The 15264-nt window shown below is 37.4% G+C and overlaps 4 protein-coding genes across 6 annotated transcripts in view; 2 read left to right on the top strand and 2 right to left on the bottom strand.

Annotated features, from left to right (window-relative positions):
• Nucleotides 1–923, top strand: part of LOC104763088 (cyclin-dependent kinase F-4) — a gene marked incomplete in the record, with an annotated part of 6996 nt that extends 6073 nt beyond the window's left edge. Inside the window, 2 exon segments of the mRNA XM_010486503.2 lie at nt 1–381; nt 464–923. Coding sequence (XP_010484805.2) covers nt 1–381; nt 464–660 — 578 coding nt within the window.
• LOC104760367 lies at nt 1999–4111 on the bottom strand. The gene has a single exon (XM_019240157.1). The coding sequence runs from the start codon at nt 4020–4022 to the stop codon at nt 2079–2081; it is 1944 nt and encodes a 647-aa protein (XP_019095702.1). The 5' UTR covers nt 4023–4111; the 3' UTR covers nt 1999–2078.
• On the top strand, nt 6283–8877 carry LOC104760366. The gene has a single exon (XM_010483280.2). It carries the CDS (start codon nt 6384–6386, stop codon nt 8787–8789), a length of 2406 nt encoding a protein of 801 aa, XP_010481582.1. The 5' UTR covers nt 6283–6383; the 3' UTR covers nt 8790–8877.
• Nucleotides 8945–13957, bottom strand: LOC104760364 (probable disease resistance protein At5g45510). Of its 3 annotated transcripts, none has more exons than XM_010483278.1 (4): nt 13837–13957; nt 10234–13570; nt 9854–9923; nt 8945–9350 (listed from the first exon to the last, which is right to left on the bottom strand). In XM_010483278.1, the coding sequence occupies exons 2-3, from the start codon at nt 13561–13563 to the stop codon at nt 9876–9878; spliced, it is 3378 nt and encodes a 1125-aa protein (XP_010481580.1). In that variant the 5' UTR covers nt 13564–13570; nt 13837–13957; the 3' UTR covers nt 8945–9350; nt 9854–9875. The 3 variants fall into 3 exon arrangements, with proteins under 3 accessions (XP_010481580.1, XP_010481581.1, XP_010481578.1); XM_010483279.1 differs by having other exon boundaries at nt 10252–13570; XM_010483276.1 differs by lacking the exon at nt 8945–9350 and having other exon boundaries at nt 9824–9923.

The raw sequence follows: 15264 nt of genomic DNA, 5'->3' as shown, positions 1-15264 counted from the left end.
CTCTGGATCAGCAGCAGTCTGTGAAGCGGTTGCCAGCGGCTCCGACTTATAATGCTAATAAGCCGTTGAACACTTACGTTGCTCCAAAGACGAATGCTTCTTTGAGCAATGGTGGCAATAGTTATGTTGCTCCACAGATGAATGCTCTTTGTAGCAATGGTGTCAACAGTCATGTCGCTCCAAAGACGACTGCTCCTTTTGGCAATGGTGTCAACAGTTACGTTACTCCAAAGATGAATGCTGCATTTGACAATGGTGCCACCAAGTGGAAGTTGGATATGGCGAATAATAATAACCAGAACACCGCATGGAACAACAAACCTGTGAGAAGTTATAATGTTAAAGACGCAAAGTATAGACCACCTGGAAGGAAGAGTCCTCGTAAGTAACATCACCTTTTTTTTTTCTCTTTTCTTTCAGAAAGCTTGTTTATCATCTGAATGAATGAATCGAAATGGTGCAGTTGCCGTATCTACAGACAAGAACTGGGTCTCTGTTCGTGGAGCATCAGAGACTGCAAAAGCAACAATGGAAGCAAGATGGACTCAAAGTCGTAAACAACAACCGGCAATGAAGGCAGGGTGGGTGGGAGAAAGTGCTGACATGTTCCTCCGGCCTACACAGCCTTCAAATCGCTACTCTAGGAGAATCGCTGGTTAAGCCGAAAGACTCTTTACTTATGAATCAAATAAGTTACGAACCATAATCATCTCCATCATCACCATCATCATTTTGCTTTTGATTATCATCATCTACCCGAGAGTCCAATCTGAAGACTACTTATGTTGATTTCCGCCCTCTTTTGTGTTTCGCTCTTTTAAAACTATCTTGTTTGTTTGATAGAGCTTCCGTCTTCATGACGTGACTATTATGTATGGAGTATTATTTATCAGCTTGCAATAAAGCTCTCGACATTGCACCAATTTTCGATTTTCTGGAATCAGACGATTATATCGGTTTTGGATTTTGTTTCCAAGTGTTGTGGAAGATTCGTCATCTACCATTCATGTTTTGCTGGTTTGACTGCTTCGGAGTGTTCACTTTTTGCTCATCCTCTTATGCTTGTTGTTCTAAAGAAGCTATGTCGTAAAATAAATGTATTATGTACTTATGATTTAACTGAGATGATTTACTATCTACGAGTGCAGAGAGGACTTGTTTATACGCTCTTCTATGCACTTTTACCACTTGAGGGGTTTTCCCATTCGTTTGGAGCGCTGTTTCATATATCTTCATGAACTCGCTCCTTCGCCAGGTTTTTTTTCCCTTCCATTTCTCACCCTCCTTGAATTTCATTCACATCGAGCTTCTTCGGCTGTGTTATATGTACGGAGTGGTGAACATTTTGGAGCATACTGAAGAAGGGTAGATCCAAAATATATGGGATTGTGAGGAAAGGGTTTGAGAAAGGATGGTAAGAGTTGGCTCAACCAAAGCATCTTTGCTTTCTAAAAAGATGTGCTTGAGAACGTAGAGATCAAATTCAAGAATTACCAACAACGATGCAAATCAAAATACTTCTCTGAGTTATAATTCCGTGGAAACACAACAGAATACAAAGTCATGTTAGTTCTAAAGGATGCTTTGCTCATGACTTCCATGGACTAATGACTCAGAAACTGTGGCGCATGGTACATGTAGCTTAAAATGACATAATTCTTTCTCTAGGACACTTATATAAAAAACCAGCTGTGCAAAACCAAGGACAAGCTGAACATTTATTCTCACCAATCATAACACCGTCTGACCGTCAATATCCTACTACTAAAGTGAGTAAATGTGGATGTAGCGGGTATCTTAGATCTCACCAGACAATGCTGAGGTTAGACAGAAAGTGCTTCGAGGAAGAGGAACGACGATTATTTGATACAAATTCAGTAATACTTCTTACAAACATAGCAATGACCATCATCAAGCGATGTTTCATCTCTAATCGCCTGAATCACGAATACAACAAAATATACAATGCAGTACACTGGAAAATAATTTTGTGTCGACAATGCTTCTTAAGAGCAAATAGGTTGAGAGACGTATGAAAGTATTGGAGGTAAAACATCTACCTTGGTACCGTAGTACAATCATGATGAACCAGGCATCGTGTATAAGTCCACCCCAAGCATGCATCCGGCATGTACGGAAACACAACACTCATAGCAAATATAAAATCTTACGCCCTGCTCTATTTTTCTCTCACATTCTTCACACCAATGAGTGATCCCGCCACTTATCTCCTTCTCATAAATGAGAACGTGCTTATCATACATATTAATTGCTCTTTGAGGTACAGTTGCACACTTGAAACACAAAGTAAAGTCACAGTCAATGCAGTTGAATGTTTCATTCGTGGAACAATGTCCGGACTCTTTACAAACCGAACAAATTCTTTCCTCTTCTGGTTTGGATGTAAGGAATAATGGATGCATATGACTGTCATAGAATAATGGCTCAGACATTATAGCGCACTGCACATGTAGCCGGAAATCACATTCTTCTTCACTGCACTGATAGAAGTAACCAGCTGTATACGACCAAGGACAAGCTGAACACGGTTTTGTTGGGTTTATAACACTATCGTATCCTATCACTAGAGTGAGCAGATGTGGATGTATCGGGTGATGTCTATTGCGAGAAAGATTTGCACATGCTACGTGGAGAAGGAAATGATCACATTCCAAACAAGAGTATATATTACCAGAAAAGGTTGGCCTGACGCATGCTTGGCAAATCATATTCTTGTCGTAATCTGTATACGTGTTGCAATCAAGTTTCAAATGGTGATGTTGATGAATGAAATGTTGGATGATTCCATCGCATATCCTCTCAAACGGCGCCTCAACTTGTTTCTCTTCTTCGTCTAGCTCTCCCTCAAGTTCGACACTATCCCACACATTTCTCTGCGTAGCACATTTTGAGTGAGCCGCAAACAGACAATCTTCTTTAGTGCAAGAATAACCCCCATAGTCATTGTCCATCTTTCTGCGACAAACGCCACAAGACCAATCTCCTTGGTGAAAAGAGTGAGTAAAAGAGATACGATGATGATGGCGTGATATCCTTATGACATGTGGTAAGCTGGTACATTTTTGATGGATCGCAAAGCCACAAGGTGAGCATAGATAGAAAGGACTGTTTGAATCAGCCAAGGCGCAGATGTCACAAGTTAAGGAAGTGTATCTTGGAAACAAAGCAAGTGTATGCTCATGCCACTTTGGATGGTCTATAGATAAGACTGGTGGCTTCTCCACACAAGCAAGATTAATAGCCAAATCGCAAGCCGAGCAATAATAAAATAGCTCGTTGAGATATTCATCACAACAATAACATTCCCTCGTCCTGCCATAGTGATGCGACAAGACAAGCTGAAGAGAATGTTTTGGATGAAGATTGTGTTTGATCTCAAAAGAAGCCTTGGCATACTCTTTATGGTTCTCACCATTGCACCCACGGCAGAAAAAAAGGGTAGCATCTTCTCCAACTAGCCTGAATTTGTCCCAGTTTAAAGGCAGACAGTTCCACTTGTCATTGCTGTTGCACGAGACTTGTTCAATCACATGATGAAACTTTCCATTTTCAAATCTTACTTGTATTTGAGGGCATAAGGAAATAAACTTCGTGGACTTTGAATACATAGATATGACGAGGGAAAATATTTGATGGATGAGTGATTCAAGCTCGGGCTCCGGCTTGAGAGCCAAATTTTGTCCAGCCATTGTCATCAACTCTGAATCATGGACGACCATCTTCTGCTCCGAACCGAGATTTTGAGAAATGAATGATATGAGCTTCCTTAGCGGATCCGGCTGCAAATCCAAATCCATAGAGTTGAAGATGGAGACTGACTGAGTGATGAGTGACATGAGCTCTGACTCCGGCTTCGGCTGCGAATCCATACCCATTGAGCTGACCAGAGAGATTATTTGAGTTATAACTAATATGATGACCTCCGGACCCGAATCTTCGAGAGAGACTAGTTGAGAAAGGAGTGATATGAGCTTCAACTCATGCCCCGAATCTGAAGCCATCGATTTGCCTAGACCGAGAGACTAACTGAGTAAACAAGAGATATGAGAATTTTTTTTGAAGTATGAGCAGAATAATAACGTATGTTTAATTTCTGAATGCTAATTGTAAATAACATACAAATATTTTCTATAACCACATCATATCAATAATACATAAAAATCAAGAGACAATCTCATCAAGACAGGCTGTCCGAATTCTAAAAGTCAATGATCATCAATTTAGAGATTAAATTAATCTAATCAACAGTTCTTTCTAAAAAAACAAAAACAAATCAACAGTACTAATATAAAAAGTATTAAGCCTATGCAGCTTTCACATTTTCTTCAAATTAAAGAAAACAAGATCATTGAATGATCTTCCGTTTTGTTTTTGCCAACGCACTGAATTTTGATGGTGTCATGAACGTCGACCTTAGTGCCCTCCCTCCACATAGGTGTGTTTTTAATACTATTACATATACACAGTTCACTCGCGTAACTGGATTAATTAAGTGCAGATCATCCATTAAGTGAAATTTCTCCGTTTTACAAAACTTTAGATTTTTTTGTACTATTGTTTAATTTATTCGAACAAGACAACAATAGAAATATAGTATAAAATTCGAATTACTTGTCCTTCCTTTTAGGAGACGTGGTAATAACGTGTGTGGAGGTGTATTAGTTATTGTCTTATTGATACATGTAATATGTAACCTCCACTTGAGAGCATGCAATAACTCAGGATTATACTATTGCTAATTGCTTTATGTATTATTAAAATATAGTATGACTACGAGAGCATTTTCGTTGCATATTATTTATGGATTTTTAAAAATTTAAACTAATTACAAAAATTAATAATGGAAATGTTTTCCTATTAGGCTATTGCATGTTAAAAAAGTGTCTTCATTTTTAATATTAATTAATATGGAAAATATTCATTTGAGGTTTAGGGATAACCGGATAAGAATGGTCTTAACTCTTAAGTCTTTCTTTATTCAAAACAATTGAAAAAAAAAAAAAAAAAAAAGAGAAATGAAGAATCGAGATGATTACTGAATTTCCAGACTTCCAGTTCCAGTCTTTGTTTATTCCAACATAAATAGACCAACGTGCAGTGCCCTGCTCAAGTCCACGAAGATTTAAAAGACACTTATAAATAGGGAATGCGATATTTGTTATGATTTTTTATAAAGTAATATTATTTTAAAGCATACGATAATGATAATAAAACCGATAATTAGAAACATTTTATACTTCAAGAAAGTTTTTTTTATCTTTGGTAAAATCATTCACCTAATTCAAATAATTAAGTTTTCAATCAAAAGTCAAAACCACTCTCTTTATAATTTTGATGATAGTGAACTCATTCAATACCTATTTATTAATATAGGAATTTTGATGTCATGCATTTTTCAAAACAAAGAGCTCAAACGCATAGCTATGGAAGAAAATACATATAAGCTTGAATTTTGACAAAATAATATGGCCTAATAATTTTTCATTATTAGAGAGAGGCAGCTAGCCGTCACCAAAAGGTAAGAAATTTGTAAAGTAAGAGATTTGTAGAGTAAGAGAATGTGCACACCGCTAAAGCAAAGATCAACCAAAGTGTATTTCACTGTACACTTAGTCGACACCACACTTTGAATTCCTAATCTTAACTTTCGAATTGACTCTTTAACATTCAAGTTATCTCGCATATGTTCTCACTAGGAAAATAACATTCATAAAATGGGATAGGTTAAGACAACTAGTGGAAACAGATCCAAAACATTATGAAATAGTGCAAGAAACAAAAAGAAGAAGAAGATAAATTAGTGAACTACAAAGCTAGCCTCCAAGTACATAAGCCCCAAACTAAACATAAACCAACCAATTGTTTCAAGTATTGTATTCATTTGTGCGTTTTAAGCAATTTAGAAACTCTTAAACGCTCATGGTTCCTTCTCTTCCCCTCTGTATCTTCTATCTTTTTTTTTGTAGTTAACTAAAAACGTGTTGACATTTTCTGCATATACTGTCTGATTCATTTTTTTTTAAAGACCACAATATAAAATAAGAAAATATGCAATTTTAAATAAAAACTGTAGAAAAAGGTTATTTCGTAACTTTATTAGAATTGTTCACCAAATGGTTTTTTAACCAAAAAAATTGGCTTATCCATCATCTTTCTCATTAGTTTTTATTTATTTTAATTAATTCCCAACATTGGGCAGAAGTTTCAAAAAATTGGCTTATCCATCATCTTTGTTTCTTTCTTCTTTTCTGACGACTTTTTTACACACTGGAACATGATTCACGAATATAAATTATAAGAAGACAATCAGAACAAGACCTCCGTGAAAAAAAAAGTCAAACCTGAATGGAGACAAGGTGAACATGGGTGAGGCAATACCGAAGGAAGTGAAGGATCTGTGGGACAAATGGAACATACGTGGTCTGGTGATTCTCAGTCTTGCTCTTCAGACATTCCTGGTTCTTCTCTCACCAAACAGAAAACGAACTCACCGCCGTTTTTTCCGGTTACTCATTTGGTCGGCTTACCTTCTAGCCAACTGGGCAGCAGAGTACGCCGTGGGACAGATCTCAGATAATCAAGGAAGCGAACCGCAACCCAAGAACACAGATCTCTTAGCTTTCTGGGCAACCTTCCTTCTCTTACACCTCGGTGGTCCTGACACTATCACAGCTCTTGCTATTGAGGACAATGACCTCTGGCTCAGGAGCTTGTTTGCTCTTGTTTGTCAAGCAATCGTCACTCTATACGTCTTTCTTCTCTCAATACCAAACAATCTTTTGGCACCCACATCGCTCATGCTCGTAGCCGGAGTCATCAAGTATTTAGAGAGGATACAAGCACTGCGTGGAGCGAGTCTTGAAACCTTCAAGAACTCGATGCTCGAGGATCCTGATCCTGGACCGGATTACGCAAGGCTCATGGAGGAGTTTTCAGTTAGGAAGATGCTTAGAGAACCTACCCAAATAGTTAGGATCGAGGAGGTCGAGAAAGGTCAACGACCCAAGGTTTTAGTGAGGCCACCTAACAAGCTGACCGATCTCGAGGCTGTCCAGTACGCTTACAAGTACTTCAATATCTTTAAAGGTCTTGTGGTTGATCTCATGTTTAACTCTCAATCTGAGCAGTTGAACAACAGCAAAGAATTCTTCCTCTCACTAGACACACCAGAGGAAGCTTTGAGTGTTTTAGAGGTGGAGCTTAGTTTCATCTATGGCACATTTTACACCAAAGTTAACATTCTCCATACTTGGATTGGAATATCTTTCCGGTTCATGGCCTTAGCATCCCTTGTCTCATGCCTCGGCATTTTCGTAACAGCCAAGAAATCTGATTACAACAGATTCGATGTGGACCTAACGTACGTCTTACTCATCAGTGGAATAGCACTTGATTTTGTTGCTATTTTCATCTTCTGTGTCTCTGATTGGACATTTGCAAGATTTAAGAAGCCAAAGGAGGATGTGGAACGTAAGGACACCCTGGTCGATGTAGTATTCAACTCAATCCTAAGTTTTAGGAAGTTGAAGTGGAAGGCATGCGATTGTTCCCACAGAGTAAAAGGCAGCAAATGTGAGGTTCTTGATAGAAAATTCATATTTCGTAGATGGTCTGAATACATATATTCATATAACCTGATTGAGTACTCTCTTGGACTAAAGTCTTCGACCATCCACAATACCGACGGATGGATCCACAGATTCTTTGACGCTTTCATTCAATCTTTGTGGATTGATGTTGCCGTCAAATATACCACCCGAGGGATCAGCTTCTGTTTCAGGAACATGAAACATGAGATTGATCGTGTTCGCAGCTGGTTGAATGAGGTCATTTTTCAATCATCCACGGACAACAGGAAGTTGTATTATGCTCTTTACCCTTTGAAGCTGTTTCTTAGATTCTGGTTTGGTATCCCTGTTATCTACTATGTCTTGGACTTCTTCGGCATCTCTGATCAGCTCAACCGGGTGATTTATACATCAAGTGATCGTATAACGAAACAAATGTGGGAGTTCATATTTAAAGAGGTTAAGCGAAGATCTGAAGCTGCTGATAGGGCAGAGACTGCCAGTGATATTTATTCTACAAGGGGTGAGTGGGTGCTGCACGACATATTAAATGAGGCGCTACGCATGAAACTTCTGCGCTATGTCACTCAAGCAGACTATGATCAGAGCATTCTTATGTGGCATATTGCCACTGAGCTCTTATACAAAACAGAGAAAGCAACAACAGAGAATGAATGTAACCGGGAGTTCAGCAAAATCCTTTCAGATTACATGATGTACCTCTTATTCGTGCAGCCTGCTATGATGTCAACAGTTGCAGGAATCGATAAGACAAGTTTCATGGAAGCTGTAGCAGAAGTTAAGAAGACTGGAGAAGCTAAAAAGTTCTTGAAGAGGAAGAACCGTGAAGATATAGACCTAGAGAATGTCTGCAATGGGATTTTATCTTCTCTCGGTGAGTCAAGGGAAAGAAAAGGGAGGAGACATCAACGCAGGAATGTGCTAGCTGATGCGAGTAGACTAGCAAATGCGCTTAAGCAAATAAGTGGGAACACGAAGTGGATGATAGTGAGCAATGTGTGGGTGGAGATGCTTTGCTATGGAGCAACTTACTGTGACCCGAAACAACATGTAGCGCAACTAAGCAAAGGAGGTGAATTCATCAGCTTTGTTTGGTTATTGATGGCTCATTTTGGCCTCGGAGACCAATTCCAGACCACAGAGGAGAATGCTAGAGCCAGACTCATTGTGGCCAAGTAAAAACTCTACTATGTTAATTCTTGTGTTGTTCCTTATTTTTTCCCTGTCGCACAACTTCAGCCTTTGTAGTTGATAACGATTTTCAATATTCAACAAGAACAGAGAGTAAAACAGAGAGAAAGCAGAGTAATAACTTGATTTGATAAATGAAACAACGTTCACAAGAAACGCAGAATCATCATCTCATCTGCAAGAGTCTCAAGAGAGAATCTCCAGCAATAACGATGAGGAACAAGTCACCAAACCAAGAAAATAGAAACAACAATTCCGATTTTGCATAATGAGAAATGTGAGCTAACAGGTGCTCTTATACTAAGCTAACAAACAGTGTTAACTAACATTGTTCGTTTGCCGTTACGTTGACATTGCTTTCCCATTTCCACCAGCTCACCATCACACGTGATTCACTTCTTCTTATCCAAACTTCACACGTACAGCTGATACTCTCATTTGTTACATCAGTAGTCATATTCTTCTCTAACCTGTCCTATGGGGTAGTTGTTTTTGTTGCTGAATAATTTGCGGTGTCTGATGATCATTGTAACCAGTTTTCTCCAAATCCTAAAGATTTTAAACAGGAAAACTTGGTCAAAGAAGATAGTGGGTGATGGTTAGGCTGTAATTGTATATTATATGCTGTAGCTGTAGTATACTTATTACTATTTTTTTTTTAACTCTTCCTGCTTTTGTAAATTTTTGGTACTGGTACTCTATAATAAAAACATGATTAATACATGAACTGTGTTGAATATAGAAAATAAAAACTGGTTGTAAAGTTTGTTTTACCAAATGTCAATAGCTCAACCTGGGAGAGGGAACCATATAAAATGTTTTGGTCTAGGACCTCAAACGTTTGTTTTTTCTTGAACCTTTAGTTAGGTCTTCAAGAAAATAAAAACTGTTTTTTAAAATTGTGGACGAAAATATCTTAAAACAGAAACAGGGGACAGAAAAAGGAGTGTCGGTATCAAAGCCCGTCGTCAATCAGTATACAAAGCTTCACACACACGCNAAAAAAAAAAAAAAAAAAAAAAATTAGAAGGGACGATGAAGATGCATAGTACTGTGTATGAAGATCTAGATCCTTCACTCTTGTGATGATGATGCCTCCTCAGGCTCAATTATTTCCCACTCCTGCAAATACACACGCAATGTAAAATGCTATGATCGATGAAGCTGAAATGAGACAAGATTTGGTGGAAGACGACTTGCAAAAGAGATAAAAATATGATGCAGTTGATTTTTGGCAGTTAGTTTTTGAAAGTGTTCATCTCCTGATGAGTTCTGAAGTGTGTGCTAAAACGTTAGAGATGCAAAAGATTGCTACAAAAATATTATTTTTCAGGAAAAGGAAAAAAAAAAGAAAAAAAAAAGAGAGGGATTAATGTGGTCCTAAACGTTTACTAATAAGAGAGGTAATATAGAGTAGAAAGTTGCAACTTACCGAGTCTTTGGAAAATACCTCCAAGTTTGGGCAATTCTCCACTTTCAACGTCAGGTTAGTGAGACTTGACAGTTGGACTCCTTCAACAACTTTCTCCAGGTTCTCACAATGCTTTAAATTTAGGACTTCTAGGCTGGCAGGCATCTCCGAGAAAATCGTTTTGATCTTCGGGCAGCAATCTAAGCTTAGGTTCTTCAGATTCTCCAAGTTACCAACAGATCTTATAGTCTCCAATGACGCAAGGTTTGTAATCGACAAAGTCTCCAGTGATTTCAAATGTTCCTCATCCACGTCATAGAAAAGGTCTTTTATGTCAGTGCACATTCTTAGCCAGCAACGCTTCATGGATTTAGTCTTGTTAAAGATGAACGTGAGCCTTGTAGGAGTACAGTCCACAAAAGACACAAACTCAGCATTAGCTAGTGTATCCTCATCTAGCTCATTAGTTTCATTGATCTCCATGACTTCCTGCTGACTTGCGGAAGCAAAACGTGATAGTAACTTCTTATATAGATCTCTCTCTATAGGGACTCGGAGAAGACGTTCCTTGCTTGCATCTCCCATCTCAGTACAATGTTCATCTGATTGAATCTCTCTTATTTCTTCTGGCGGCGTTTCTTGGGATGTAGCAACTGCATCAGAGGAGCTAGCATTCTCAGATCTATCATGTTCGATTTCTTCCTTTACTTTGCTCCATGTCTCACCTTCAAAACGCCTTCCATCTGCCAGAATAATACGTTTTAGACAATGGATTTTGGTCTCCTTTGGCAACTCTGGTGTCTCCACTTTGGTTCCAAAAAGATTCACTTCACGTAGGTAAGACATGTCCTCAAATGATCCCTCAATCATCTCCAGCTTGGTACTGCCGGAAACATCAATGACTTCAAGATTTGTGAGTTTCTGAATGTTTGGGATATCATATAGGTTGATGCATTCCCGTAGGAGAAGTTCATTGAGACTAGACAGCTCCTCGATGGTGGTAGGCAGCTCGCTAAGATAAGTGCCTGACATATTAAGAATTCTGAGTTCCTTCTTATCCTCGAAGCATACTTCCAGTAATTTCACTAAGCTGGAAGTGCCAGAAAGATCAAGAATACGGAGACCTGACAATGGCTTCAGATTAGGCAATCTTCTCAACTTACAACAGTTTCTCAACAAGAGCCGAGTCAAGGAGTGAAGTTTTGCGGCCACCTCATTGTCCTGGAACATTGGTAATCTCTCTATTTGACTCTCCGAGAAGTCAAGAAGCTGAAGTTTTTTAAGAAGATAAAAGTTTTTGTTTTTGCTTGTGTTTTTCTTGTCACCTTCTGTGTTGTCGAAACAAGTTTGAAGCCCACGAGCACCAGAAATATCAACAACCTCAAGCTCTACTAGTTCTTGTATGTCTGGCAAATCTTCCAATAAAGGGCAGTCCTTGATGATGAGAGAGTGAAGATGCAATAGTACAGAAATGCTGGAAGGGGCAAATTTGATCTGAAGCCCGGAGAGGTGAAGACTTTGAAGATCAGTCATTTCCTTAAAGAAGTCATCAGAGATTTCCATCAGGGAGCTAGCACCAGAAACTTCAAGAGCAGTTAGCTTTGTAAGAGCCTTAAGATACTCTATATTTTGTAGTAGGTCACAGTCCCTGATCACAAGAACTCGAAGCTTCACTAGCTTTGATAAAAACGGGACAAAAGGTTCCACTGTGGGTTCAAAAAGGCCAAGTATCTCAACATCATTTAGCTTTTCAAAGAAGTCTTCTGGAGATTCACGACGCAAACGGTTTCCACTAATCAGACCTGTGGTAATTTTGTCTCTTTTCCTCGTCGTTTGGACTGCTTCCATGATGTCATCCAGCTGGTTGGTTTTCCCTAGACCTTGTGTTCTGTCACTACCACAAACTTTAGCAAGTGCGATTCGAGATCTGCTTGACAGTCCACGACACCGAAGATCTATTAGATTCTTCATTGCAACCTCTGGCATAACTACATTGTCCTCATGTATCTTCAGAAAACCACGGTCTAAAAGCTCCATCATGACCGCATGGCCTTCCATATAGGCCTTGGTAACCGATCTAACAGGATCAAAGTAGCCTTCAAGAATCCAATGTGCGATCAACTCATGGTAATAAACACATCCACAATGCTCAAAGAAGCTCAAGCTATGCCAGAAGCAGTCAACAATAGAACTCTTCACTGTATCATCTGTTTTTAATAACTCATATGCGAGATGTAGAATAGGATTAGCTCTTTCACGGTCAGGATGAAAAGAGGAGAGAACTTTTAAGAAAACTTCCTTTTGCTTTGGAGGAAGCTGATCAGAGAACTGAAGATTCCGAGAAATGTAATTTAGAGACTTGGCTAGCACAACGACTGCAGCCGGCAAACCCATGCTCATTTTCACAATATCAACCTTCGAGAACCAACCAATCTCAAGGGATTCAAGTAAGTCATATTTGATCAGGGACTTGAGTAGATTCATCAGATATCTATCTGTAAAGAAGCTGCATAAAATCTTTGACGCATCAAAGGAGTGGGGGTCAAGTAAATCCCATTCCCCATCCGTTGCATGGGACTCGACCTCTTTATTAGATTCTGCTTCTAACTCATCGATCTCCCCATCAGACTTAGTATGTACCTCCTCTGTGGCATGGGACTTCATCTCTTCATCAGAGTTTACTTCCAACTCCTCCGAGCCATCAGACTGCATCTCACGGTCAGACTTAGTAGTATGTAACTCATCTGTGGCATGGGGTTTCATCTTAGCTTTAGAGTCTCCTTCTCCTTTCCTTCTTGTGAGAAGAATCTTGAAAGGACGGAAAGGTGCAAGAAAAACTTCAAGTTCCAAATCTTTCATCACTTTTTCTTCGTTTGTCACGCTTCCTACATCATCCAAAACCAAAAGGAGGTACTTCTTTCTTTCACCCTTGGCCTTCTTTTTCAAAAGATTCTTTGTTTCAGCCTTTTCCTTCTTTTTCCTAAGTTTTGTATGAATCTTGTCTTTCAACCTCCCCAAGTCTCTAGTATTCTGATCCTCTTCCTCATCTTCACTATCATCCTCTTCACTCTCTTCCTTATCAAGAAATACCGAAAGCTGAGAAGCTATATCCTCGTAAAGGGACACTTCATCAAAATCTTTATTTAGATTCAACGAGAGAGAAGTGTAGCATGAGCATGAGTCGTCTTTAGGTGCACGCTCGAATATCTTGCGAGCCATCCATGTCTTGCCTATTCCAGCTTCACCAACAAGTATGACTCTCGAAACATCATCATTTTCTAATGAATTCAAAATCTCTTTGCACGCAGTATCTACTACACCTTCCAAGTAAGTACTATGTGAAGAAGCCATCACATCACTGGTACGCAAAACAAGGAAAATAAGATATGTAAATTCAAAGTGGAAACATGATCAATATATCACTCTTTCCAATAAAAAAAAAATGTTCTCTAGTGATCTAATGGTTTAGTAATCCTAGAAAATAGAAACCGTAGATAATCCACAAACTCATCTGGAGAAGAATATGGAAAGTAAAGTATAATAGAAATTAATCAACATATACTATATGCTTAGTGTGCGAATACACACACCTGCATCGTCGGAGAAAATGAGTAAATGACGAACCTTGGTGAAGCAAACTGGACAATCGCCGTTGTTTCTCTTCGTTTCCTTGATTTTGATCAGTCCTCACATTTTACAGATTTTGAATTTTAGTTAAGCTTAGGAAGAAGTTTAACTCCCCTGATTTGCAATCAAAATTAATTTTAGGCTGATTGTAATATTATCTAATTTCCGAACAGAGTTAAAATAACTTATTTACCAAAGAAAATAATTGATTCGAATACTTTTTGTTTTGGTTGAATTAAAACATTTCTTAAATTATTATTGATATAATGTGTATTTTCTTGTGAAAGAAATGATCCTCGATAATTTAAGAAAATTTTATCGATATAATTATTAATAATCGTAAATACAGAACATGATAAATAAAGTTTTAAGTCCTATCAAATTATAGATATAGGCATAAGCGTGTATTATTATACTATGGATACTAGATATTCACCCGCGGCGGTACACCGCCAGGACTATATTTTTTGTTTAGAAATACAAAATAAAATTTCTTTATTATATTAACTATATATGTATATAATATATTTTTGTATTTTTTAATCTATTATAGTTTTACATCAATACACTATGTAGTGTATAATTTCCATTATCTACATGTAATGGTTTATTATATACAAGTTAGGATATCCTTCTTATTCATTAAATTTAATTTAGTCAACAAATATACTTTTTGTGATTTTTCTTTTTCATTTACAATGTAGAGATAATAGTATGACATAATATATTCTATTTTTATAATTATATTTTTTTTGGTAGAATATTTTTATAATTATATGAGTATACTATAATTTGACTTTGTAATTTTGGTTGTTTTATCTCTATATCATTTAACACTTTTGTATTTATAGTTGTGCAAGTCGATTAAAATGGTGGAGTGTTTTTTCGTAAAGTTTGATTTCTATCAATTGTTTCTTATTAGCAGGGATCAAAAATCTGTATATTAATATATTAGCTACTGAAAACCACTTCAATGAAGAAGTAATTTTTTTTTAACAATTTGTGAAAGTTCGGGCCCCAATTTTTAAAAAAAAATTAAGTTATTATCAACAGTTTAATCACTTGGCTTTCAAACACATGAAAATAAGTTATTATCAATAGTTTTATAGAGAATGGATTAATTAAATATAAAATATTTAATGTTAATGCTTGTTGGTCTGATACTTTTGGAAATTTGAATAGGAGAAAATTTCTGAAGTTAGATTCTAAATTTAATATTATTTAAAAGAAAAAATAATTGTAAAATTAATGTTAATGACATGATTGTAAATAAGTTCCAACTCCAGGATTTATTTCATAAATGTCTCCAAAAATGTATATATAGATAGGTACATAATTTCATTATATCATTTCCACGATCAATTATTTTGGTAATCAATTTTTGTAACATTTTTTTAAAAAACCACCTCATGTACAACACTAATA

Source organism: Camelina sativa, chromosome 18 (genome assembly GCF_000633955.1).
Source record: "Camelina sativa cultivar DH55 chromosome 18, Cs, whole genome shotgun sequence".
NCBI classification, from domain to species: Eukaryota; Viridiplantae; Streptophyta; class Magnoliopsida; order Brassicales; family Brassicaceae; genus Camelina; species Camelina sativa.
This window is presented reverse-complemented; position numbering and strand designations above follow the sequence as displayed.

What these genes read in the sequence shown, in the direction of transcription:
- LOC104760367 (XM_019240157.1), bottom strand. Translation starts at nt 4,022, where the DNA reads ATGGCTTCAGATTCGGGGCATGAGTTGAAGCTCATATCACTCCTTTCT.
- LOC104760366 (XM_010483280.2), top strand. Translation starts at nt 6,384, where the DNA reads ATGGGTGAGGCAATACCGAAGGAAGTGAAGGATCTGTGGGACAAATGG.
- LOC104760364 (XM_010483278.1), bottom strand. Translation starts at nt 13,563, where the DNA reads ATGGCTTCTTCACATAGTACTTACTTGGAAGGTGTAGTAGATACTGCG. An exon ending in AGGTATTTTCCAAAGACTCG is followed by an intron (nt 9,924 to 10,233) that starts GTAAGTTGCAAC and finishes GTGTATTTGCAG; the next exon opens with GAGTGGGAAATAATTGAGCC.